At 40.0% G+C, this 27144-nt stretch overlaps 2 protein-coding genes across 2 annotated transcripts in view; one reads left to right on the top strand and one right to left on the bottom strand.

Annotated features, from left to right (window-relative positions):
- Positions 1-241: 241 nt before the first annotated feature.
- Positions 242-27144, bottom strand: part of Paics (phosphoribosylaminoimidazole carboxylase and phosphoribosylaminoimidazolesuccinocarboxamide synthase) — a 39722-nt gene continuing 12819 nt past the window's right edge. Inside the window, 11 exon segments of the mRNA XM_042678075.1 lie at positions 242-1043; positions 1655-1813; positions 2949-3129; positions 5663-5746; positions 6357-6470; positions 6553-6732; positions 7965-8175; positions 10009-10027; positions 13240-13437; positions 16551-16608; positions 22816-22943. Coding sequence (XP_042534009.1) covers positions 877-1043; positions 1655-1813; positions 2949-3129; positions 5663-5746; positions 6357-6470; positions 6553-6732; positions 7965-8175; positions 10009-10027; positions 13240-13437; positions 16551-16608; positions 22816-22943 — 1499 coding nt within the window. The 3' untranslated portion in view covers positions 242-876.
- Ppat (phosphoribosyl pyrophosphate amidotransferase) overlaps positions 17222-27144 on the top strand; it is a 42061-nt gene continuing 32138 nt past the window's right edge. Inside the window, exon 1 of the mRNA XM_042678077.1 lies at positions 17222-17483. Within this exon, the coding sequence (XP_042534011.1) occupies positions 17356-17483 (128 nt within the window). The 5' untranslated portion in view covers positions 17222-17355. The remainder of the gene's footprint in view (positions 17484-27144) is intronic.

Here is a 27144-nt window from a genome sequence, read left to right as displayed (position 1 = left end):
GGACAAAAGCCTAGCTTATGCAAGTCAAGACTTAAGTAACACATATGAGCTCATTAAAAATTCCTAGCAAGTTTTGCTAGGTCCAAGACCAGATACATATTAGCATAAAAATAAATTATGGTTATCAACTGAGAGGACGTTTCTGACCATGATTGTAAGCTGATGACCACTGATACAGCCAAAAATGTCTGATCAGAATTAGAAGTTTATGATCTACACAGAGGCACCCCACCATACCAAGTTACATAGTTAAGTAAGATTTATTTAGTTTCTCATTTAGGATGGCAAAGGGACTATTTTTTCCAAGGAAAACTGTACTGATAACAAAAAAAGATCTCAGAAAAGTCCCCTTTCCACTCACTGTGTTTCTCCCAACATCAATCTCAGCTTCCTTTTTTCTATGTTGCTGGGGATTGAACCCAAGGCCTTTGCATGCTTTCCTGGAATATGCAAAGGGTCCTTGAAAAATAAAACTGCACAACCTTCAAATTTGAAGACCAGAAACTGAAAGCATTTCAGTCTCCAAAATTTGCATGAAGACACAAAAAGGCGGGTAATAACGTCAGATCTTTAGAAAAGGACATTTGCATTTACAAAATATATTTGATTCAGGTATGTTACCTGTTAGCTAACAATAACCATGTAGAGTGGGAAGATTAATTCTAAAATGCTATAATGATTTTGCTACCTATATAGTAAATACTAATAGCCATTTTACTAATCCTTGTGTCTAGAAATTCTTATATGGCTAGTAAACTATTTCCATTCATTTAAAATCATCTTTTTACCTTGCTTCTTTTTGGCTATGAAACTAGGAATTTATTGTTTTCAGAAGAATGAAAAAACATTTCATTCATGAATAACTTTTTTTTTTTCTTATAAATTACATTCTCTGATTTTCTTGTCATCTTGCTTCAAGGAAATCCACGTGTTCAATATGCTTGCTCGCAGTTTGGCCCATACCAAATGGTTGTTTAATCCAAATATCTGAGCAGCAAACTGAGCCGAACCTTCTGGAGATAGTATGGTTGAGCAGCCAACACCTAAAGGTTTAGAAAGAAAAGAGGGCAATCAATCAGACAGGTAATGAAAATATAGCATCTAGGGATGTGATATAGTGATAAGTGCTTGCCTAGCATACATGAAGCCCTAGGTTCAATCCCCAGCACCCTTCCTCCCCAAATGAAGGTCAACACAGTGTGAGTGTAACTTACATAAACAAAACAGAGCTAGACACTCCTGGTTCATGCCTGTAATCCTAGCTACTCAGGAGGCTGAGATCTGAGGATCATGGTTTGAAGCCAATCCAGGCAGCAAAGTCCATGAGATTCTTATCTCCAATTAACCACAGCAAAATGGAAATGGAGCTGTGGTTCAAAGTAGTAGAGCACTAGCCTTGTGCAAAAAAAGTTTAGGGACAGTGTCCAAGCCCCATAACAAAAGAAAAAATAGCCCGTATCTCTTGGAGATGTACATGTAAGTATGAAGTACTAAAATGTGCTTTAAAATAATCTAGAAGAATGGAGCTATAAATGCAGCAAAATGGTAAACAAAGTCAAGTAATGGACATGTGAGACTTCATTATTCTGTTTATGTATTTTTCATGTTTAAAATTATTGTAACAATTAAAAAAAATTTTTTTGATGTGTCTCACCACTAGGCAGTCGAAGAGATGACCACACATCCTGAGCTCCCCAGTCTGGTGTGAGGGGAGGACAGCTGATGACAGGATATGCAGTGTTTCCAGACATTACTGGGCCCAAGCCATTGCTTCTGCCTGCCACAGCCACAAACACAGTAGGAATGCCATCTCCTAGAGCAATGACAAGTTAAAATCATGTTAAACACTAAAAAAGAATAAAAAATCCTTAATATATCAATTCCTTGATTTCTTGAGCAATCTTCGCTGAAAAATAGTATTAAAATGCTACTGTTATACATATATTCAAAATATATGATTCATTCTGCCACTTACTGTTTACCAAGTAATTTTAGCTAGCTAGAATAGGTTTGACTGCTTTTGAGATTTACAGAATAAAGGTAATGCCAGTGGGTTAGAGAGGAGATGGCTCCAAGGACCTTCTTCTATTGTTTAGGCTGTTCAAAATCGTATCAACTGAACAGTGATCTTCTGCTGAGTGGTCCTTGTGCAAGGAGTCATGATGATTGAAGGCTTAGGGCGAGTTCTTGAGTTGTACCTTGATTCCTAAAGCAAGTATTTGTAAGCTAGAATATAAAATTTTGCATTTTTTTGGGAAGAGGATTGCTCTGAATTCATGATTTTCCAGAGCACTGGGATTATAGGCACACACCACCTTGAATGGCTTACATTTCAAATTTCAATTTGTTTTGGAGAAAAAGATTCTAGCTGTCATTAGTTTACTGAAGGAGTCTGAAACACTACCACTGTCCTCCCAAATAACTGAATATACTCCTCATAGCAGTTACCTTTAGAGAAAATAGTCAATCCTCATTTTTACAAGTTGAGAAATATTTGGTGGTTAATCTATACTTGAACTTAATGCTATCTCATAACTACTTTATTGTTGTTATTATAACCTGAAACTATGCCTCAATTTCTGCCTCCCAGCAAAGACTGGCCATTAAAGACACCAAAGATTCTGCTGCTTCTGCCTCAGATATTGTGCAGACGACACTGTTTGCACTGAGATACAATGCTGGAGGGTGGTCAGGAGGGGAAGTTTATTAGGTTAAGACACCAGAGCTCCTCAAAGTTCTCCAGCTCATCGTTTCCTTGTATGTTTGTACTTGGAATTTATTATTAAGATCTTGAAATACCTTATGATCTTTTGGTGTGAGTGTCATGAAAGTATAGCACATCAAATAATTCTCAGAAACAGGAAAAATTCATTTGGACATTAGTTTAAAATACATATGCTTTGGCAAAATTAGAAATACGTGAAATGCTCTAGTTACTTGAAGCTTACCTTCATACTCTGCCTTAATCCTCAGAGTTTCATCTGGTCCTTTATGAGCAGATGTTACTCGAAGTTCACATGGAATTCCAAAATTTCCACAAGCTTTTTTAATTTTCTCACAATGACTGAGATCAGAAATTGAACCCATCAATACTATAACTCTGCACTGACTGTCTGATTTCAGGAGTAACTGGAAAAGAGAAGCATAGCCATGAGAAAGAACACAAAAACAAAAGTGAATAAACATAGGATGTAGTACACAAGAATAGTTCTTTTTATCCTAGAATAAAGTTTACAGCAAAATTACATATGGACAAATACTTTCTTAACAAACCAAATTTAAAACAAAAGGATGTATTTTAACAAAAATACAACTTCTACATAAAAAAAGAAGTGGTCTACTTAATAGGTAAGGAACCTTTTTTGTTGTTGAATATGTAGTTCAGGAAGGCCTTAGACTTTTGATCCTCCTACTTCAGCCTTCTGAGTGTTCTCATTTAGAATCATGTGCTACCACACCTGGCTACAGGTGAAAAAAAAATTTTTTTTTTTTTGGTGGTCAGTCATGGGGCTTGAACTCTGGGCCTGGGAACTATCCCTCAACTCTTCAGCTCAAGGCGAGTACTTTACCGATTGAGCCACACCACCATTTCTGGGTTTTTTTTTCCTAGTGATTTATTGGAGATAAGAGTCTCACAGACTTTCCTGCCAGGGCTCGCTTTGAACCGTGATCCTCAGATCTCAGCCTCCTGAGTAGCTAGGATTACAGGCATGAGCCACCAGCACCCGGCTTACAGGTGAAATTTTTAAGCAGAGCTGGGCACCAGTGGCTCACATTTGTAATTCTAACTATTCAGGAGGCCGAAAAGTGTAAGATCATAATTTGAAGAAGTCAAGAGACAAAAGTCTGAGAAACTCCATCCTTACTTGGCAAAAAGCCATGCCGAACTATAGCAAATCATTTTGAGTGAGCCAAGAGCAAAGAGACAAATGGGCTGTGAAGGTGGCTCAGTGGCAGAGTGCTTGCCTTGCATGCATGAGGCCCTGGGTTTGATTCCTCAGCACCACATAAGAAGAAAAAGCCAGAAGTGGTGCTCTGGCTCAGCACCCAGGCCCAGAGTTCAGGCCCCATGACCGACAAAAAAAAAAAAAAAAGACAAATGGCACATGGTCTCCCTGATATGTGGATGCTAAAGCCAAAATGCAAGGAGATATGACAAAGTAAATAGGACCCGAGAAACAAAGGACTTCCACTCATTTTGTTGTATCATTACTAAATGACTCCATGTTCTTGACCAGATATATGGCATATATTATATGCACATGAGGAGAGATAGGAGGAAGACAAAGAATCAGAGGGAAATGGGAAAACATACAACAGAGGGGCCGGGCCCATCAGCTGTACTGGACATGGATGAAAATGAACTAAGCAACTCAAAGGCAGTGAAGGGAGGGAGGGAATTAGAGGGAAAGAGGGAACAGCTACACTAAGCAAAAGGAAAGAAATCTTAAATATCACCTGAGTGGAAGAAATAGTTGTATTGTCAAAGCTTATAGAATTCACAAACTTTATAGACCATGATAATGACAATTGCCTTGTGAAGTTTAAAATGTGTTTGTGACTTTAAGTATCACTATTCTACAATACTGAAATTTATGTAATCACCTAATCTCAAAAAAAAAAATTTATTGAAAAAAAAAAAAGCCACGCAGAAGGCTCAAGTAGTTGAGCACCAAACATGAACAAGGAAGTCAAGTGAACGTTAGGACCTAAATCCATGCCCTGGTGTTAGCATGTACACAAACTTCACTAGACAAATTATATTTGCCAATAAAACTAAATGCTCAAATCTTTCAATTAATACTTAGAAATGATAAAAAAACTTTCATTATAAGGTTTTTTTCCTGCTATCACCAAGGATTTTAGTACATTCCACACAGTATTTTAAGGCATGATCAGTCAAATGAGATTATGTTAGAAATCTAAGTTTGCTGCTTGGAATTCACAATGAGTGTTCTCATGGAAATGTTCTAAAAGGTGACTGTAATCCTCAGGTAACCACAAATCACATTCAATTCATAAAGGAATTACATGAACAATAATAATAGCATAACAATTAAAATGACTTTAACAGTTGTATAGAAGGTGGAAGACAAGGCCTTTGAGTATATATAAAAAGAAAACAACTGCATGAAGTTTCATCCATCTCCTGCCATTGGAACTCCTAGTAGCAATGGAAAGGTAAATGAGAAAATTTTTCCAGGATCTGGGAGGAATATAGCTGGGATATTTTCTGAAAGAGTTTTTTTTTTGTTGGTCGTGGGGCTTGAACTCTGGGCCTGAGCGCTGTCCCTCAGCTCTTCAGCTCAAGGTTAGCACTCTACCACTGAGCTACAACGCCACTTCCGGTTTTCTGGTGGTTTATTGGAGATAAGAGTTTCACGGACTTTCTTGCCAGGGCTGGCTTTGAACCATGATCCTCAGATCTCAGCCTTCTGAGTAGCTAGGATTACAGACGTGAGCCACCGGCACCTGGCTGAAAGTTGTCTCTTTACTGAGACTAAGTCTTGTTCACTAAGTAGCCCAGAGCAGCTTTGAACTTGAGACTCCTCCTAGATCAACATTTGGAATAGCTGGGATTACAGGGATATCCATTTTGAAATAAAATTTTCTTAAAAAAAGAAATGAATGATGCTCTACAGATTTACTGTAGAAGGATTACCTCTACTCTCTCTGCAACCCATTCAAAATTTTTCTTTACCATCTGAAGTCCTTCAGGAGTTACTAGTTTGAGGTCACGATAAGACTAGAAAAGAATAAAAAAGTTAGAAAACAAGTACCTTTTGTTATATGACACTGTTTTCTGAATTTTGATAAGGGATAATGACAGCTTTATATAGCAAAAAGTGAAGATACATCTCAGTCTACAAATTCATTTTCTGAATTAAAGAATGGTCTGTAGAGAAGTTTTATTTTCATTTAAGGTTAAATAATTCTACAATACCAACTATAAATACTGCCTTGAGAATTCTGATGTATTGATTATACAGACGATCTCACCCCCAGTTTGTTAGAAAGAGCAGAAATAGAGCAAGATCCAAAAGACTTGGCATACAGTTGCAGCCTGTCACTTTCTTACTCTTGTAATTGGGAAGACAATTATCCTCTTAGAGCCTTAGTTTTCAGTCAGACAAGGACGAAACTCTCTATCATTGCTGTGAGAGGCTATGAAGATAATGAGAAATTTGCTTGGCACATTTAAAGTATTATTCATAGTATACTCATCAAGATGTAGTAGATATTAAGCTTTAAATAGCAATTAACAAGTCAGGTTCATATCAGAAGGATTAAGTGCCTTTTCCTCTCTCCTTTATGCCATCATGATCTTGCAAATACTCTTACAAAACAATACACACCTGTTTGTCTTTCTGCTGGCTCCGATCTCCTGATGGCCAGAGTCTCCAGGAGTCATTATCAATAACATCAGCCAGAACAATCTTTTTGGTGGTTATATCAACACCAAATTCAATCTAGAGAAATTAAAAACAAATACTTCTAAACTACATTTCTGGTTATAACCTTGACTTTCAAATCTCCTTGTTTTATCTATACCTTCATATCAACCAGTGTACAGTTCTGGGTCAACCAAGCTTTCTCCAGTATTTCAAAAATAGCTTGTGTAGCATGACTCATGATATCCACTTCAGTCTGGCCTATATCAAGTCCAGCAAAGCAAAACTTTGCTGCTATTAGCTGTTCCTCAGACCACTGCGGATCATTGTTGGCATCGTCCTGAGAATAAAACATTGCAATTAATTTAAAATCATGTCATTTATTTATATCTAAAACTTCTGAACTTTTCACAAAAAAGAAAACAAAACCTCTTGTTTTTCTCCTGGGCATATGTTCCTCAAAAATATCTACTTTTTCTAAAACATTTTTGTTTATAATACCACTTAATTAAAAAAAAATATTTGTCTATTTTTCATAGTTCCTTTAAAATTCAAAGTATTTGGGTGACTTACACTAGGTCAAATATACCTGAAATTTGTTTTCTCTCTATGAAACACATTTCAGCCAATCAAATCTTCCCCAAACTCAGTTTTTATCAACTCTAAGACTCATAGAAAATATAAGAATTTATACAGGACTACTTACTAATCTTAAGCAGTGTCCCAATTTTTTTTTTTTTTTGTCAGTCATGGGGCCTGAACTTTGAGCTTGGGCGCCGTCCCTGTGCTCTTCAGCTCAAGGTAAGCGCTCTACCGCTTGAGCCACAGCACCACTTCTGGTTTTCTAGTGGTTTATTGGAGATAAGAGTCTCATGGACTTTCCTGCCCGGGCTGGCTGGCTTTGAACCGTGATCCTCTGATCTAAGCCTTCTGAGTAACTAGGATTACAGGCGTGAGCAACCAGTGCCCGGCCCCAATTCTTCTTTATATGATCTGAACAATTTATGAAACTTACTATTTAAAAATACTGACATAGCTTTCCCAATAGAAGACATGCTTAGCAGACAAAAGAAAATAAAAGGAGTTAGGTTGGATATAGGTAGCTCATACCTATAATCTTAGCTACTCAGGAGGCTAAGACCTGAGGATCAAGGTGCAAAGCCAGCCTGGGCAGGAAAGTGTAACCTGGGCTAGCCTTGAATTTGTGATCTTTCTGCCTCCACCTCCCAGTTGCTATGATTATGTGACTTCTGGGATTAAGGACCATTGTCCCCATGACCAGCTGTAAATTTCTTTAAATTTTAGCACTGGCCATCTTTCTAAATGGTACTTCTCTATCTAAATTTAATATTCTTCCTACTGTTAAATGTGTTATTTTGTTAATTAACCTAACCCATAGATAAGCCCATTTTCAAGGTATTTTCTTTCAAAAATCTGATAGACACATCACTACAAAGGGAAGTGTACCTTACATAAATTTTAGGTCATCTACAATATCAAGGCTTCAATATTTAAATCTTTTATGCTTGTAATACAGTATGGTACTTATTATGTAATAGATAAAATTATTACCTTGAAAAACATCTCCACTTTTGGGGGGTAAAACTTATATCCTTCCTTGACACCAGGATTTCTTTTGAGAAAGGAGCCAGTTGCTATTCTCCTGCACACCCACTCAATTGGAATCATTGCACACTGAGGTGCAACAAACGCTGTTTCCCCATGTTTTCCAGCGAAAGCAGTTTTAATACCTACACATTGATGATGAAAGGTAAATTATCTACTAGAATTTCCTTTTACAAAATATTACAAAAAGCTCCTAAGCTAAAGGCATGTGCCACCACTTTCAGTAAAGAATATACCTGGCCTCCAGAGTATCAATCATTCATTCATCAATTCAACAATACATACTGAGTATCTCTTTTATTACTGAATATCTAATTTTGGACAAGACATTCAAGTGGCACTAAATTGCTTCTAAATGTTAACTTAGTCACAGACTTCTTATATTCTATAATTGATGAGGACCCCACACACTGATGATCACAATCACAATCAGAATCAGCTATAAGCTCTGACTATAGTCACTTGGTTAATCCATACAATTTTCACCAAGCACAGGCAAACAGAAGAAATTTCAAAAACCAAAATTCTAAGTCGCTATGTGCACAATACAAAGTTCAACTGATGTGCGGAAACTGTCAATCATGCTTTATCATCAGCTGTGTTTAATTTGTTGTAATCTGTTTCCTTGTATTTGACTTTGTGAAAAAAAATCCAAAAAGCAAATGGGAAGGGTTGGAGGTGTGGCTCAGTTGGTAGAGTGCCAGCCAATGAGCGAAAGCATCAAATACAGAGTTTAAGTCCTGGTCTCTGACCTTAAAAAAGAAAAAGAAGCTGGGTGATTCAAGCCTATAATCCAAACTACTCAGGAGGTTGAGATCTGAGGATTGTGGTTCAAAGCCATCTAGAGCAAGAAAGTTTTGAGACTCTCTCAATTAATCACCAAGAAAGTCAAAGCAGAACTTTGGCTCAAGTGGTAGAGCGCTAGCTTTGAGTAACAAAGTTCAGGGAAAGCACCTAGGCCTTGAGTTCAAGCCCCAGATCAGGCACAGAAAAACCAACCAACCAACCAACAACAACAACAAAAAAAAATAGGGCCCCTCCCCAAGCATGCTAAATTGTAATACTTCCAAACCTAAAAATCTGTCACATTATAAATGAACCTTGAAAATTATTAAAATGAAATACATCACAAAAAAGATGCTTATGATTCCATTGATACCAATCAACTGGCAAATTCATAGGTACAGATAAAAGAAAGGTTACAAAGTGCTGAGATGAAGAATGAAGACTATGCTTCAGAAAAAGTTTTGGAAATGGGATGAATGTACAATACTCTTTAACACGAATGCCACACTGGTGATATAAACAGATAAAATGGTTTAACTTTATGTATATTTGTCACAATTTCAGTAAGTTCAAGGACTCATTTCCTATCTAGAAACTGGTAACATGCCTGTAATCCTTGATATTCAGGAGGGTAAGAACTGAAGACAAGGCTCATAGCCAACCTGAGCAGGAAAGTCCATGAGACACTTACCTCCAATTAACCAGCAAATAAAATGGAAGTATGGTTCAAATGGTAGAACGTCAGACTTGAATAAGAAAGCCAAGTGAAAACACAAGGCCCTAGAACTGCCATATGTAGGCAGCCACACACTTCACACACACAAAAGAAACCTACTTCATGAGTCTATTAAGTATTATAAATATTTTTTAACTACTAGCATTCAATTAATGTCATTAACAGAACAAATGACAGAGACACTGTAGTAATGTCAGCTAGTACTAGGCAAAGCTCAGTTGGTAGTCCACACAGCCTTCATGGACTATGCTGCCTCTCCTGGAGGTATTCTATCGACATCACAGTACAAAGGAATGCTGCAGCATTAACATGAATTAAAACACCTCCTGTAAATCTGTATGGGTTTGATGTAAGATACCTATTTTCAGCCTGTGATGTTAGTTATCTTAAATCCCAACCTAATTCTCAAACTTAAAACCAGCCTTTTTATATCAGAAAGGAATTGGGGAATCTTTGACCATAAACAACTTTTACTTATAACAAGTCACTGTACTGTTTTCTACAAAAATGTGTATAATTTTTTGTTGTTGTTGTTGGTCGTGGGATTTGAACTCTGGGCCTGGGAGTTGTCCCTCAGCTCTTCAGCTCAAAGCACAGCTCTATCACTTTAGCCATTGCACTACTTCCAGTTTTCTGAGTGGTTTATTGGAGATAAGAGACACAGACTTTCTTGCCCAGGCTGGCTTTGAACCACGATCCCCAGATCTCAGCCTCCTGAGTGGCTAGGATTACAGGCGTGAGCCACCAGCACCCGGCTATATATAAATTTTTTGAGGTAGGTTATTAGTCTCACTTTACAGAGGTTCAAAGAAGCTTAAGTCATTTCATAATGCCAATCAGTAGTAGAACCTGGACCCAAAGTACAATGTACATGTCTATGTACTGTCTTATTGGCATTCTTTTTGCATCTGACTAGAATGATTCAACAGAAGTAGAGAAGACAGTAAATTATGGTATGCTGCAAAAACAACAATCTTATGATAGAATGCAAAGAAGGAATTCAAATCTTCACTTTCACTTTTTTTGGGGGGGAGGGGATGCTGGTGCTAGGGTTTGAATTCAGGTATTGTCCCTGATCTTTTTTGCTCAAGGCTAGAACTCTACAACTTGAGCCACAACTCCATTTGTGGCTTCTTGGTGGCTAATTGGAGATGTGAATCTCATGGATTTTCTTTCCGGGTTGGTTTTGAATATTGATCCCTAGATTTCAGCCTCCTGAGTAGCTAAGATTGAAGGTGATAGTACTAAGATCATTTTAACTTTTAATGAAAAGACCAGGCACATGAGTAGTCAGGTAATTAATCCATTCTTAACCTGGGACAAAACTGCATTCTTTCTTAAATCTGTTATTAGCCTTATTTTCTCAATTGTCTACTAAGCTTGACAAATTAAATATCTAATTCTAGTTGTTAAATATAAGCAAGTTACTTTTATTAATAGAACTGCCCCCATTTACAAGAAAATCAGTTCATATTCAAATTATAATATTCTCTATATAGAAAAAAACCTTAGTTTAAATATGATGCCTTTCAGTTGACCACCAATCATTAAACTCCATTTAATTTGTGAGAAAGGGTTCCTACATTTGTTACTAAAAAAACGTGAATTTTACTTGTGTAAAGTGTAGCACATTTCATCTATGTTAATCAGCTCAGATATTCCTGTGACCATCCTTCCAAAACTAAAATGAGCTGAATAAAAATGAGTTCTTGGAAATGGAAATGTGACTCAGGTATAGTAGAACACTAGCCTTGAACACAAAAGCTCAGGGATGGTGCTCAAGCCTTGAGTTTAAGCTCCAGAACTGGAAAAAAAAAGGCTTTTTATAAATTATCTAATTCCAAGTATTTTGATATACCAGAAAATGAACTAAAACATACATGTAAAATGTAGAGACTACCTTTATATACTCTATGAACTAATTTTTAGCTATGTTACTTATGGAAAATATATATATATATACTTTTGGCTAGCATTACTGGCCACAAAGTCATGCACATATCCCTTTTACTTTTTTGTTGTTGTTGTTTATTTTATTTACTTATTTTTTTTGGGTCCGGTCATGGGGCCTGAACTCTGGGCCTGGGCGCTGTCCCTCAGCTCTTCAGCTCAAGGCTAGCGCTCTACCACTTGAGCCACAGTGCCACTTCCGGCTTTTTTCTTTTTGCTTATGTGGTGCTGGGGAATCGAACCCAGGGCCTCAGGCATACAAGGCAAGCGCTCTACCACTGAGCCACCTTCCCAGCCCCCCCTTTTACTTTTAATTAGTTGTTCAGACTGGGTCTTAAACTTTTTCTGGGGCAGGCCTTGGAATACAATCTTACTTCTACCTCCAAGTAGTTAGGATTTCAGGCATGTACCACTACATCTAGCAACAAAAAATAGTTTAAAGATAATTTGAATAATTTATGGAGAGTTCCCAGTTGCCTGTGGGTACCATACGTTTAGGATTAAAACAGGAAAAATCCTGGACATAGTTACCTCAATCACCTTAATTCATCTGTCTTAAAGCCTCCCAAAATATATTAGGATCTAACTGAACAAGTAAATAAAAAAACTTGGTCCATATTTATCCAGTACTACTTAAGTATATATATGTGTATGTGTGCTTTTTGAATTGAAAACTTTTGTACAACTACTTAAAATTTAAAAAAAAATTTTTAAGAAGTGTTGTGGTGAGTGCCTATAATCCTAGCTACTCAGGAAGTACAGGCAAGAGAGGAGTTTAGGGGCTGGGAAGGTGGCTCAGTGGTAGAATGCTTGCCTTGCATGCATGAGGCCATGGGTTCAATTCCTCAGCACCACATAAGCAGAAAAAGCTCAAAGTGGCGTTTGTGGCTCAAGTGGTAAAGCGCTGGCCTTGAGCTAAAGAGCTGGCCTTGAGCTAAAGAGCTGAGGGACAGTGCCCAAGCCCAGAGTTTCAGGCCCCATGACTGACAGAGAGAGAGGGGGGGGGGAAGGGAGGGAGGGAAGAGTTTAAGGCCAGCCAGGCAAAGGTAGCAGTGAAACTGTCTCAAAAATGAAATGAAAATGAAAAGGTTGGAGAGAGGGTTGTAGCATAGCCCAAGTGGTAGAGTTGTTGTCTAAATGTGCCCGACCCTGAGTTCAATGTCCAGTAATACAAACATAAAACAAAGTACATATATAGCTAAATATAGTCAAATCTAAATCTATCTGTACTGCAAAACATATGTAAATTTACCTTTATCTCTCTCTCGAAATAGATTCATTCACCAGGAGAACCACTACCAAGGAAACCTTGAAATAAAACCCTAGATCCTGTGACTTAGAAACTATGGTTCTATCATTTCCAATGGATAGAGGGCTTTACAATGTGGATAAGGGTTGCAATTAGCCTACTTTCTCCCACACTAAATTAAAATGTGATAAAACCACTACTTCAGAGATGCACTGACAGAATAGAATTTTAATTATTTTGTAGAGGGGAAGTACATCTATCTTGAATAGAACAAAATATACTGCACCCCTCCTGGATTTAAGAAATAATGCTTTTAGGAAACTCTAGGAAATCAGTCAATTGGGAATATTGAGAGGACATGTATTAATTTATATAATCGGAAAGTAGGGAACAAAGAACTAAGCTTTAATATAAGGAACTAAAGGCTCCAAGGCAATAAGGTTTAAGATTGCATGGAAGACAGACAAGGGAAGGAATTATTTATATGGGGAACTACTTACCTGCTTCCTGTAACAACTGAAAAATACAACTGGTAATTTTATTGGAGATTGCAGCTTTTCCTTCCAAATGATTCTTTCTAGCTGCATTTCCTGCTGTAATCTGGTCCTTAGATTGCAGGAGGACTTTTCCTGGGTTATTTACCAATTCATAGACTTCTTTTGTTTTCCCCTCATAAAGTTTTTTACCAATGGTGAGCACTGTGAAAAAAGTTATATAAGATTTTAGGAATTTCTGGAACATTAAATTGTTTAAATGAGTCAAGTGAATATAGTGACTAAATATTTATCTTTAAATCATCTCTATAGCAGTCCTTATTAATTTTATGAAGTTGAATTATGTAAATGGGAAACTAAGTCCTATCTAGACAAAATTCTGTCTTCTGATAAGGATCCCTGAGTTCCTTGTATTATTAACCTGTCTCTGAATTTAAATAGCATTCTTGTTATGTACATTGCCACTGGATGGATGGATTTGGGAGGTTAGCAGCTAAGGCATAGAAAAGAACTGCAGGAAATGAGGTAGAAGAGTTGGACAGGGCTTACATCACCAACTAATGAAGGTAACCAAAAAACTAATGTCAAGGAAGAAAATCAAATAGAGTAATTTTGGCTCAGGACAGTTAAAATGGAGCCAGGAGGCCATTGACTGCTGAGGAGTTTTACGTATGTAAGTACGCAAGCACATCTGTGACTAGGGTTGCATCCTCAACCTCCCCTTTGGACTGGGTCAGTTTCCTGAAACATTTTTTGTGTGTGCTGGTACTGGGTTTGAATTCAGGGTCAAAGTGCTCTCCCTTAGCTTTTTCACTCAAGGATGGGGCTCTGTTGCTTGAGCCACACTTGTACCTACAGCTTTTTACTGGTTAGCTGGAGATAAGTCTCACAGACCTTTCTGTCCCACCTGGCTTTGAACCTCAATCTTCAGATCTCAGCCTCCTGAGTAAGTAGGATTATAACATGAATCACTCATCACTGATGCCTGACATTCCATACATACTTTTCCCCTGAACTACACAGAAAAGACATTCCCTTTCTTAAGAGGCAACACATGGCCATACTAACTAGACTAACAAGTTGGTCAACCTAATTATTAACCGTTTCTGTGCTTTTAAGGTATAAATACAGCCACCATTTTGTGAAAATACAAAACACAATTCAAAGCTCTTTGATGGTGTTTGCCAGATTGCAATCCTAATTAGTCACAAATAAATGTAGTTTTTCTTTTTTATACTCAGGCTAAATTTTGTTCTTGGTTATCATTGCTATTCTTGTAATAAGTGTCACTTAGGGCACCTAATTTAGAGGATAAATAGCTTGATCTCAATCTAATGTCTAGATTCATTATTAACAAGGTTTTAAAAGCCCTTTAAGATACAAACCTAGCTTACTGCTCCAGTCTTTTTTCTCTATTCACATTCAAGAACTCCAAGTTCCTTAACTGTTTTTTTATGTCCCCTTGGCAAGCCTTTTGACAATTACTTTTTTTTTTTTTGTCGGTCATGGGGCCTGAACTCTGGGCCTGGGCATCATCCCTGAGCTCTTCAGCTCAAGGTTACCGTTCTACCATTTGAGACACAGTGCTACTTCCAGCCTTTTCTGCTTATGTGGTGCTGAGGAATCGAACCCAGGGCCTCATACATGCAAGGCAAGCACTCTTACCACTGAGCCACCTTCCCAGCTCCATTGACAATTACTTTTATAGCTGATGCTGTTCCCTTATATTTCTAATATTCACTTCTCAGGCCTTTAAGCCATGTGGATTGAGTTACATCTGAAGGACTATTTGGCTCTTAAGCCTTGAAGTAAAATGTGTATTTTTAGAAAGGTTAATATGGCTGCTATATGGAGAATGAAGTAGGAAGGGGGTGCCGGAGCCAAGAGTCTGGGGGAAGAGTTCAGGACACTGATGCAGCAACTGAGGCAGGTGTTGACAGCAGTAATCCAGCATTCTAAATATTTCAGACTGAAGAAGAGGTTAGACTAGAGTGGTGCCCAAATTAAGAAATAAAAGCATTTAAATATGTAAGATACAGTATCCTATTAGTCAAAATAGAAAATCATAAGTAGTATATGCTGTAATTTTCCAAAGGACTGTTATGAATTCATACATGAATTCACAAGACTCTGGCAAGGACTGACACTGGTTCATGGAATTGAAATTTAAATCCTGGAAAGTATAAAATTTCTAGAGGAGAGTTAAAAACATTCTAGGATTGTGCTATCCATCATGTGACCACTAACCACATGGACTATGAATACACTTTGCATTCCATGTGGATAAAAAAGAATGCATAATATTCCCCCAAATTTCTTACATGTTGAAATTTTTTTACATGTTAAAATGTCAGCATCTTGGATATAAGTAAACTTGTTCCATCAAGGTTTTGGTTCCCTTTGTTTTTACTTAAAGCAATGCTGAAGACAAGATGGAGACCAGTAGATTGGATTTAAGGTAAAGAAACTTATGACTGGAAGTTATAGTTCTATGTATACTATTGAATATTTTTAATCAATGACATTTTGAATATTCTAGAAGCTATAAAAGTAAAAATTTTTGGCCTACTGCCATCTTTTTTTTGTTGGATCTGCAACAGTTTGATCTAAATTCAGTTTTTTTCTTCTTCCCTGTATGGAAAAAAATGTTCTGATCAGCCAACACAAACAATTTAATCTATTATAAAGTTAGAAACCCCCATGTGCGGGTCAAATGAACATAATGGCATGAGGATCTTCCCAGAAAATCTGACCACTCAGGAATCAAGTAAACATCTAAGTACGTAAATCTGACAAAAAGTTAACCAAGTAAACTTTTGCTGACGATTTTTGGAGCTCTTCAAAGTCATCACGTTTCAGGATGCTTTAGGAAAAACAAAATCGATGGGTACCTGGGCAGATTTTCCTAAGACTAAATAATTAACCTTAGGGTAGAGAAGACTCAACGAAACAGGAAAAGCAAGCATTAGGTTTGCAAAGTAAACGCTAGGTGTTCTTCGTGTGATTGTTATGCAACACCTAACACAAAAGTTTCCAGGCATCTGTCCAGTTTCTGGCAACTTCTCAGAGTTCTAGGCACCCCCTCGCTCGGTCGGTGCTCTGGCTCCAATCCCAGCGTTTCCAGGACCCCGGGGGTTTGGTGAGCACCGTCCTCCCGGCTCACCGGGTCCCGAGCGCGCGCGCCGTGATGCCTGGAGGCTCTGCCGAAGGGAGGCCGAGCACAGTCCGGGGGGGCTGCAGTGGGACTGTGGGGTCCACAAAGCTCATATCCCAGGGGAGGGGGCGGCAGGGAGGCCCGCACAGGGCCAGTTACTCACCCTCGGCGGCCGCCATTGTCCTGAGCGGGCTGGAGTCTCTGGGCAGAGTCGCGGGGATCTGAAAAAGAGCGGTGTTACAGTCAGAGAGGCTGAAGAACGCCGAAGGGAAGCGCTGGCTACAGACACGCCCCGGGCCTGGCTCAGCAGACTCGCGCGGCTCCACACGCGCTCCGCTACCGGGGCCGCACGCGGAGGGTCTCCGGTGACGCCACCGCGGAGAGGGAGGGCTTCCCAGGGGAGTTCCCGCCACGCAGGCGCGCGAGCTGCCGAGGCCCGAAGTGGCGCGCACCAGAGCCCCTCCCCGCTCCGCCGAGCTTGCCGACTCGGGCCCCCTCCCTCCCCCAGCTCGGAGGTTGGAACATACCAAGTCCCGAAGGCCGGGGGAAAGCACCTAGGGAGGAACGTGTAAACCTCACACAGTCACTCAAAGACAAATGGCCTAAAGCCCGTTACCCTCAGCACCTGGGTTTGGGGCACAGGGAAATAACGGAGATTTCCACGTGCAGGAATATTTCGGTGCGTCTTTGGGGCGGGGGAGGCTAGCTCCACCCCCGTGGCGGGCGAGACTCCTCCCACTAGGGGGGCGCGGCCTCGCAAGGGCATCTCTCATTGGCTGGAGGTGGGAGGCGGGTCGAGGGGGGTTTGGGGAAAGCGCGCGCCGCCGCAGTAGCAAGGGTCGACCCTCTGGAGGAGGAAGCATTCCTGGCGCGCGAGCCTCTGAGGCGCTCTGGGCCGAGCCGGAGGCTGGTTGGTGCTCTGACCTCGATTGCGGCGGCAGGTCCCTCCACGTGCTTTCGGCGGCGCCATGGAGCTGGAAGAGTTGGGGATTGGAGAGGAATGTGGGGTGTTCGGGTGCATCGCTTCTGGAGAGTGGCCCACGCAGCTGGACGTGCCACATGTGATCGCTCTGGGACTCGTGGGGCTGCAGCACCGGTGAGCAACAGGAGGAGGGGTAGTGCGTGCGGGTAGTGGGACAGGCGCTTTCTCCATCTCCACCGGCCACTTCCCACCTCCACGGCGAGTGATACCGTGAGGCCCCCATGGCCAGGAGGACTTACCTTTTTACCTGGCCGGTATCTGCCTTTGGTGCAGACCTGGTTGCACAGAGGGTGGAGGGGCTCCTTGCCTCCTTGGGCTTTAGCTTGCCCCCCCCCCCCCTTCGCCTCCTCCCTCCCCTCAGTCCTTATTGCCCTTTAAGGTCTCTCTGCCTTCCCTTCAATTCTCCTGACCTAGCCGGTTTGTTAGGTTCGGGTTCTATTGAACTAGGAACTAGGTAGATGGGGAAGGAGCTGGTTCTAATCTCCCCAAGCCTGTAGGGTGTGCAGGTCCTAATGCGCCTTTAGGTTTCTATACAGGACATCTAACCAGCACAAGATTTTGTTTGCAAGGACAAAACTGTTGAGCATGTAGTTTGAAAATAGATACAGCGATGGGACTGAGGGATCCTAGAATTTAGATCCTGGAAAACAGGACTAGTTGAAGTTCAAAAGGAGCCACGATAGTAGAATCCTTATAACTTAACCGAGGGGCTGGGAAGGTGGCTTAGTGGTAGAGCGCTTGCCTTGCACGCATGTGGCCCTGGGTTCGATTCCTCAGCACCACATAAGCAAAAGGAAAAAAGCCTGGATGTGGCGCTGTGGCTCAAGTGGTAGAGCACTAGCCTTGAGCTGAAGAGCTGAGGGACAGAGTTCAGGCCCCACCACCGGACCCAAAAAAAAAAAAAGTTAACCGAAAACAAACTGGGAACAGATTCATTGGTTAACTAACATTTGTAAATTAGGAGTTTTAAGAGGTCATAAGATACCACAAATCCACACTTATTTAAAATGGAAGTAACGTTTGTTTGTCATGCTTTACCAGATTGCTGGAAGACTGAGAGACCCCTTCTAGGTAAAAAAAAAAAAAATACACCTTTGCTTCCATGAGCTCTGTCTCTAGTTACTTGACTTAACTGGAAATTGGTATAGAGGATTCTGTTGAGCTAAGAAATGCAAACCTAGGTTTGATTGTCTCTTACATGTTAACATAGGCAATGTTGTAACAACTTCCAAAACACTAAAGGAACTAGACATATTTAGCAGCAGAGCTGCAGCATTCTTTCACCAAACTTTTTGCTCTTTTTAGAGTTTCACATTTTGGACATTCCTATTCTTGGAGAATTGTGGGTTAACCATATTTCTCATTTGAAAACCATTTATTGAAAGGATTAGATATATAATCCAAGAGAATATGTGGTTGTTATAAACATTGCTTTATAACATTTTTAGAAGTTATTTTGAGTATTCCACTAGGATGAGTAGAAATGGAACTAGTGATCTGAAGGAAATATATGGACTGGCTTTATTTTTTAAAACTAGATTTACATTTTAGTCAAAAATACTAAGAGTTCATTACCTAGTCTTCTTCCCTTTAAACATTAGGAGGCCTTATTTATGTGTTTCCTGCTGTTGCTTTTATCATGGGAGAATTATGAGGTTAGCATATGATAAAGGCATTAAAGATAAGGGAGGGCTGGGTACCAGTGGTTTATGGCCCATGATCCTAGCTATATAGGAAGCTTAGATGTCAGGATCACAATTCAAAGCCAGACAAGGCAAGAATGTCCAGCAGACTCTTATATTAAATACCAAAAAGCTGGAAGTGGAGATGTGGCTGTAGTAGTAGAGCGCTATGGAGCACAAAAGCCCAGGAACAGGGCCCAGTTCAGGCTTCAAGACAGGCACACACACAAAAAACACAAAACAGATAAGAGAGTATGTGACAGTAAATTGTATTAAGCTGATTCTATAGTCTTTGTTAGAAGACTAGTGTTGAAAGTTAACCTTATTTAGCTTAATTTTCAGACAGTGGCAAGAGTCATTAAGTCCTACCAAGCTGGGGCTGCTGCTTACCCCAACTCCTATCTTTTTTGGGGGGGGGGGGTTGAGTATGTATTTTTTTCTTTTTCTTTTTTTATTGTGAAAAATACCGTACAGAGGGGTTACAATTACATGGGCAAGGTAATGAATGCATTTCTTTTTTCTGGGGGGGAGAGGGGTCTGGTTGTGGGGCCTGAACTCTGGGTCTGGCACTGTCCCTCAGCTCTTCAGCTCAAGGCTAGTGCTCTACCACTTGAGCCACAGCACCACTTCCGGCTTTTTTTCTTTTTGCTTATGTGGTGCTGGGGAATGGAACCCAGGGCCTCATGCATGCAAGGCAAGCACTTTACCACTGAGCCACCTTCCCAACCCATGAGTGCATGTCTTATCAAGCATTGTTGCCTCCTCCTTTGTTTTCCCTTATCATCCTTTCCCATCACCACCCCTCTGTCCCCCCACCCCCAACTCCTATCTAATTCAGTTTTCCTTTCTGAAATTTAATTAATTTATGCAGATAGCTGGGCTTGAGCCCAGGGTCTGGTACTCTTGCTTGGCTTTTTCACTGTAAACTGGCACTCTACCACTTACACTTCACCTCCATTTCCAGCTTTTTCCTGGTAAAGTGAAGATAAATCTCTTGGATTTGACTGTCCATGCTGGCTTTGAACCACAGTCCTCTTGATCTCAGTCTCTTGGATACTCAGGATTATAGATATGAGCTATCTACATCTAGCATAATTCAGATTTTTAAATGAACAGAGTTCACAGTCTTTGAGAGAACTTCCCATGTATCTGGAAGGTAGGATAAATTGTTTACTTCACTAAAGAGGTAAGAAAAAAAAAAGAGAGAGAAAGATTAAGAACTAATTTGGGGGGGGGGCTGTTGGGGATTGAACAGAGGCCTTGAACCTATGCTAATCACACTCTACCACTGTATTGTACTCCCAGTCCCAAGAGATAGTGTATTATTATTATCACCATTATTATTCTTAATGGTACTATGGTTTAGGCTCAGTGCTTCATGCTTAGCTTGCTCGCTTTCTTGGCTTGCCCTCTCCCACTCAACCCCACACTAATAGGACCTTGAACAGAGGAATATCAAAACTGGAAGTCTAGATAGGTGGTCATAGCTTAATTATCAATGGAGTTAGTTATTTACACTTACCTTAGTAAGTGGTGATTTGTTGCCAGAGGTTCCACTGTCATTTACTCAATGGCTAGTTAAAAGAATAGGTCTTTGGCTGGGAAGGTGGCTCAGTGGTAGAGCACTTGCCTTGCATGCCTGAGGCCCTGGGTTCGATTCCTCAGTACCACATAAGCAAAAAGAAAAAAAGCCAGAAGTGGCGCTGTGGCTCAAGTGGTAGAACCCTAGTCTTGAGCTGAAGAGCTGAGGGACAGCGCCGAGGCACAGTTCAGGACCCACGACCAGACCCCAAAAAAAAAAAAAAATAAATAAAGCTGTTTAAAAAAAAAAAAAGAATAGGTCTTTGTCTCTTTTTTCTTTCTCTTTTTTCTTTCCTTTGGAGTTCTTGGGATCAAACCCAGGGCCTTTTACATGGCAAGCAGTTTTTCACCTCTTAGGGAGATTTTCCAGCCCAGTATTTTCCCTCTTCAATGAAGTAATTTGTATTTTACACACTACATTTTTTTAACACATGGAATTTTTTAAGACTGATTTCTATCATTTCTGCATACCTAAAAGTTATGTTTAATACAAAAACAAATGTGGGGCATCATTTATTAAACAGTCCTGCAGCCCATACTTAATTAGATGGGTTCATCCAGGATTACTTTTTGTTGTTCTGGCTATTTGCAGCTTTATTCTGTAGCTCTGCTTTCTGTCAGAAGGAGCAAGCTGTCTCCTTAGCAGTAAACTGTGTGTGGATGTGCTCATGCTACATTCCTAGAGTCACCAGATGCTCTTTGGTCCTGAAAACACCAGTTTAGTAGTTAGCAGATTCTGAACAGACACCCTTAAAAGGTTAGAGAGCTTTATCTTTGCATCCTAATTAGATTTTATGGAGTATAGACTGTTTTTGACCTATTTGAAGATTCTATAAAAGAGGGCTAGGCAGCGTGATGCATTACTAATCAGAACATGGACATAGAAGGATTTGAGTTAAAGGCCAGTATGGGCCAAAGGTAGCATGAGACCCAGTCTCAGAAATAAGACAAAAGCCAAAGGACTAAGTCCCAAATATAATGAACATTTATTTTATATATTTATGCCATGAATCAGGTGGTTAGCTTCCTCTAACCCTTAGGGATTGAACCCAAGGCCTCATGATAGGGAAGTGGCTACTAATTGAACTATGCCCCCAGGCCTTTTGTTTTTACTTAAGTTTTAAGATTGGGTATTGCTAACTTTGCCCGGGTTGGCCTCAAACTTGAAATCCTCCTACCTGTATCCCCATTCCAACTACCACCACTACGCTGGTTAGCCTTTCCTTGATTTTATGGTTTGTAATTTGAATTATACTCAGAGGGCTCATTTACAGGAAATTTGTCCTCAGTGTGTTAGCACTGTTTTAGCTGATGTGTCACCAACCTGCAGAAGTAAATTTTGCTTTTCTAAGACAATTCTCTGTTTTCATGTCTGTCTTGTGACTCCTGGGTATATTTGTAACATAAGAAGCCCTGGGTAGAGACTGAACTGATGGAGTTTCCTGATCCTGAACTTCCAGCCTCCCAAACTGAAAGCTAAATGAATTTTATAAAAAAACAAAACAAAACTACATCACTTCAGGTATTATTGTTATTATTATTGTGCTAGTCCTTGAACTCAGGGTCTAAGTGTTGTCCCTAAGCTTTTGTGCTCCAGGCTTTGGAGTGGTCTAACACTAGAGCCACACCTCTACTTCCTGCTTTTGGGGGTGGTTAATCGGAGATCTCTGGGACTTTCCTGCCTGGGCTGGCTTTGAACCTCAGTCCTCAGCTCTCAGCCTCCTTAGTAGCTAGGATTACAGACATGCACCACCAGCACCTGGCCCTTCAGGTATTTTTTTAAGCAATAGAAAACAGACTTTTTTTCCCCGGTTGGTCGTGGGGCTTGAACTCTGGGCTTGGGCACTGTCCCTGAGCTCTTAAGCTCTAGGTGAGCACTCTACAACTTGAGCCACAGTGCCACTTCCGGTTTTCTAGATGTTTATTGGAGAAAGAGTCTCACGACTTTCCTGCCTGGGATGGCTTTCAACTGGGATTCTCAGATCTCAGCCTCTGAGTAACTAGGATTACAGGCGTGAGCCACCTGGGCCCTGTGAAAACAGACTCTTAAACTTGAACGTGGTTAGTTAGTTGATGAGCATACCCCTCTTATTAAGAAGTTTATCATTTCTCTTAAGTTTGGAATTGAACCTAACAACTGATAGACACTTTTATACTATTTCTAAAAAATTGTAAAAATTTACCTGGTGAAGTTGAGTGTCTTTTCTGAAGACACAAACTGTGAAATCTTTTGGTTCTCTTATTCTGTGGTGAGGAAATTGATTTGTAATGACCTTAGGAGCAGTTTTCTTAAGAGTTGTGGACACTGGTTCTGCAAATAGAGCATGTGATATTATCTTTTAAAAGACACTTCTAAAAAAGAAAAGCACTTAGACAAACCTATGAAAGCAGCTCCCCATGATCTTCATTTAGTGTAACACAGTAGGACATTAGCAGAGAACTTGATTAGAGTTGCCAAATCAAGACTAGAGATAACTTACTTTGATTTCTATCTTTAGGGACAGGATAAATATATAGTATTCATTTACATGAGGGCTTGGGGGGGCTAGGGGAGATGGTAGGGGACAGTACTTGGACTTGAACTCAGGCCTTGTACTCTGGCTTGGTTTTTTTCTCTTGTAGCTGTTACTCTGCCACTTGAGCCATGCCACTGCCTCTGGCTTTTTTTCTGGTTGATTAGAAATGAAAGTATTATCAACTTCTCCTTCCCAGGTTGGCTTTGATCCTTAGATCTTAGCCTTCTGAGAAGGTAGGATTGATTACAAATGTGAGCCACCAGCACCTAGCAAGGGTTTTACTTATTCATCCTCTCAATCTAAATCTTATATCTACCTAAGTGATTTTTTGGTTTGAGGAAGTTATTAATTTTAAAACTGTCCTTGCTAATTATAGAAAGAACAAGTTGTGCTAGAAACACAAAGTATTCCTATATTATAATGTAAAATGTTTATAAAGGTAACTGGATATATGCATGTCCTTTGATTTTGAAAGGTTTTATCAGTAACTTTTTTTTATTAGTTTATAATAGTTATGCAGTGTGTAAGGGGGTTTACTCCAATCAATCACCTTCAGTCAACCTCAGCAGGTTACATTGTTCAATTTTCATAGACCATTGACTTTTGTAATTTAATGATCCTTTATTTAAAACACTAAATGTTTTATTCTTCTGGTATCAACTATTTAAAAAAAAACTTTATGCATATATCTGAAATAGAATTTATCTGTGCTCATCCCTTCCCTTTCCCTCAAAGTCTCAAGAGTACCACTGCTTTGTCATTCTAGTCAAACTGGGGAGAGCCTTTAACATACACTTGGAATATAGTTTCCCAGTAATAGCAACTTAATCTTCTAGCTTCTGAGTCTTTTTTCATCTCTTGGGGTAATGTTACTTTTTTTTTTGGTCAGTTGGTGGGGCTTGAACTCTGGGCGTGGGCGCTGTCCCAGCTCAAGGCGAGTGCTTTACCGCTTGAGCCACAGTGCCACTTCCTGATGTTACATATTTTAAAATCTGAATACTAAAATTTAGTGCATTCCGAATGACACTTTCAGGTGAGTAAACCTTTAGCATTTTCCTTTTCCATAGCATAGCCACTGGTATTAAGAGGAGCAATAAACAGTGACATCTCATTTGACTTGTATTTATATCCAAAATGGAAATACACAATTTGCAACTCATTTGTAATAAAATGACTTTCAAAGGAGTAAAAGGGAAGATGGAGTTCTTGTTACTCTCCTGTAAGTCTTGTGTCACTTAACCACAGGGATAGGTGTTCTGGAAAATATATCAATAGGCCATTTTGTTGTCATGGGATCCTAGCTGTATTTACACAAGCCTATGTGGTATAGTTCAATAATCCAATGAGAGCCATTGCTGCAGTCAGAAGACAGTAAACATGAACTATATGGGGCTGCTGTCAGGGTAACCTAACATACTGTCTAACAGTAGACTTTTTAAAATACATGTATGTAAGAGCCAGGCACTGGTAGCTTATGACTGTAATCCTAGCTACTCAGACTGCTGAGCTGTGGTTTGGGCAGGAGTGTCCATGAGACTCTTATCTCCAATTAACCACACAAAAAAGCTGGAAGTGGAGCTCAAGTAGCTCAAGTTGCTCAAGTAGTTCACTTGACTTGAGCAAAAAAGCTCAAGGACAATATCCAGGCCCTGAATTACAGCCCGAGGACTGACTGGCAAAGCAGAGAGAAGGCAGGGAGAGAGAGAGAGAGAGAAGGGAGGGGGGAGGAAAAGAAAGAAGACCACTTTAATGCAGAAAAGTATACTATAGTGAACACATAAGCCATAACAGTAATCAAGTATTGCATACTATACCTAGTAGTTGTGTTGTACTTTATATGACTGGCAGTGCAGGATTGTTTATACTTATTGCTTCCATAAGCACATGAATATTGCTTTGCCCTATAACATGATGACTACAAAGTCACTGCTTGGTAGTGATTATTTAGGAAACCACCGTGGTATTTGTTTATCTTACCATTGACTGAAAGTTGCTAGGCAGTATCTGACTATTGAACATTCGTTGAACTCCTATTATATACATATAGGCCCTGGTGGATACTGTATTACACAGTGTAGATGTGGCTTCTTCCCTCACAAAGAGGTAACATAGCCCTTGGGTCAAAAGCACAAGCTTCTCTAAGCCTCTGTTTCTTCCTCTATAAAGCAGATATGACTGATGGTCACACTTAATTGAGTTGTGATAGTGTCTATATTCATTAATACAGGTAAAGTGTCTAGAACAGTACCGGAATTATAAGCATGCCCTATGATCCTATATCCTATTCTTGGATATATACTCAGCAGAAATATGTGCATATGTTCATTGAGAGACATTTTAAGTTTTTCAGAACAGTTCCAGTCTAATAACAATTGGAATGTCCAACAAGGGACTAGATTTTTTTTTAATGGAACGTGTATTCCTATAAAGGATATTCCATAGCTGTTTTGAAAGAAAAAATTAGCAGGGTGCTGGTGGCTCATGCCTGTAATCCTAGCAACTCAGGAAGCTGAGATCTGAGGATTGTGGATCAACGCCATCCTGGACAGGAAAGTCTATAAGATTCTTACCTCCACTTAACCACCAGAAAACTGGAAGTGGCTGTTGTTCAAAGTTGTGGAGCACTAGTCTTGAGCAAAAAAGCCTAGTGACAACACCCAGTCCCTGAGTTCAAGCATCATGATCGGGGGGAAAAAAATCAAACCCAAAAACGGAAAACAAGACATTACAAGTAAAATTATAAATGAATCAATGTTGCATGAAAGAAGCTGACATTTAGAAGCTAATGCTATATTAAAAAACAACAACAACAACAAAACAGGTACAACCCAAAACTAATCTATAGGTAATAGCCAAAGTAGTGTTAATCTTTATAGGAGGAGATTTAGTTATTGGGGACCTGATAATTTTATTTGACTTTTTTTTTTGAGACAGTCTTACTGTGTAGCCAAGGCTGGCCTCAAACTTGTAATCTTTCTGCCTCAGCCTCCAGAATGCTGTTTATTTTTTACTTTGGTGATTGTCACTTGGTGTGTTTATTATATTAAAAATACTTTATTTAGCTTTTCAGGTATTTGTGTTTGCCCAGTGAATCTATAAAACACGAAAGCTGGATTGTCATAGAAATTCAGAGAAATATAATGGTTGTCTTTATTGACTTATGAAAGAGACAAAAACTCTGGTTTTCTTTCTAATCTCTCCTTTCTTTCCCTCCCTCCCTCCCTCTTGGAGGTCCTGGAACACCCCCCACACTAAGGGTCCTGGGGAACCAGCATAATGTATTTTCCTTTCTGTATTTTTTTCTCTGTGTCCCTTCCCTTCTCTTCCCTTCTCTTCCCTTCCCTTCCCTTCCCTTCCCTTCCCTTCCCTCCCTCCCTCCCTTCCTCCCTTCCTTTTCTGGTTGTGGGGCTTGAACTCAAGGCCTGGGTGCTATCCCTGAGTTTTTTGTTTTTTTTTTTTTTTTTGGGTCCGGTCATGGTGCCTGAACTCTGGGCCTGGGCGCTGTCCCTCAGCTCTTCAGCTCAAGGCTAGCGCTCTACCACTTGAGCCACAGCGCCACTTCCGGCTTTTTTCTTATGTGGTGCTGAGGAATCGAACCCAGGGCCTCAGGCATGCAAGGCAAGCGCTTTAACCACTGAGCCACCTTCTCAGCCCTCCCTGAGTTTTTTTACTCAAGGCTAGAGCTCTGCTTACCACTTTGAGCCACCGGTACACTTCAAATTTTTGAGTGGTTAATTGGGACTAAGAGTATCCTGGGGACTTTGCTGCCTGGGCTGGCTTTGAACCACGATCCCCAGATCTCAGCCTTCTTAGTAGGATATAGGCAGCAGGACTCAGGTTTTCTGATTATCTGCTATGTGCATTTTCTTTTCTTTTTTTCTTTTTTTGGTTGGTCGTGGGGTTTGAGCTCTTCAGCTCAAGGTGAGTGCTCTACCACTTGAGCCACAGTTCCACTTCCGGTTTTCTGGTAGTTAATTGGAGATGAGAGTCTCATGG

Source organism: Dipodomys spectabilis, unplaced genomic scaffold (genome assembly GCF_019054845.1).
Source record: "Dipodomys spectabilis isolate Male_0828 unplaced genomic scaffold, ASM1905484v1 ptg000043l, whole genome shotgun sequence".
NCBI lineage: Eukaryota > Metazoa > Chordata > Mammalia > Rodentia > Heteromyidae > Dipodomys > Dipodomys spectabilis.
The sequence above is the reverse complement of the archived record's forward strand: the minus strand, read 5'-3'. Positions and strand labels throughout refer to the sequence as shown.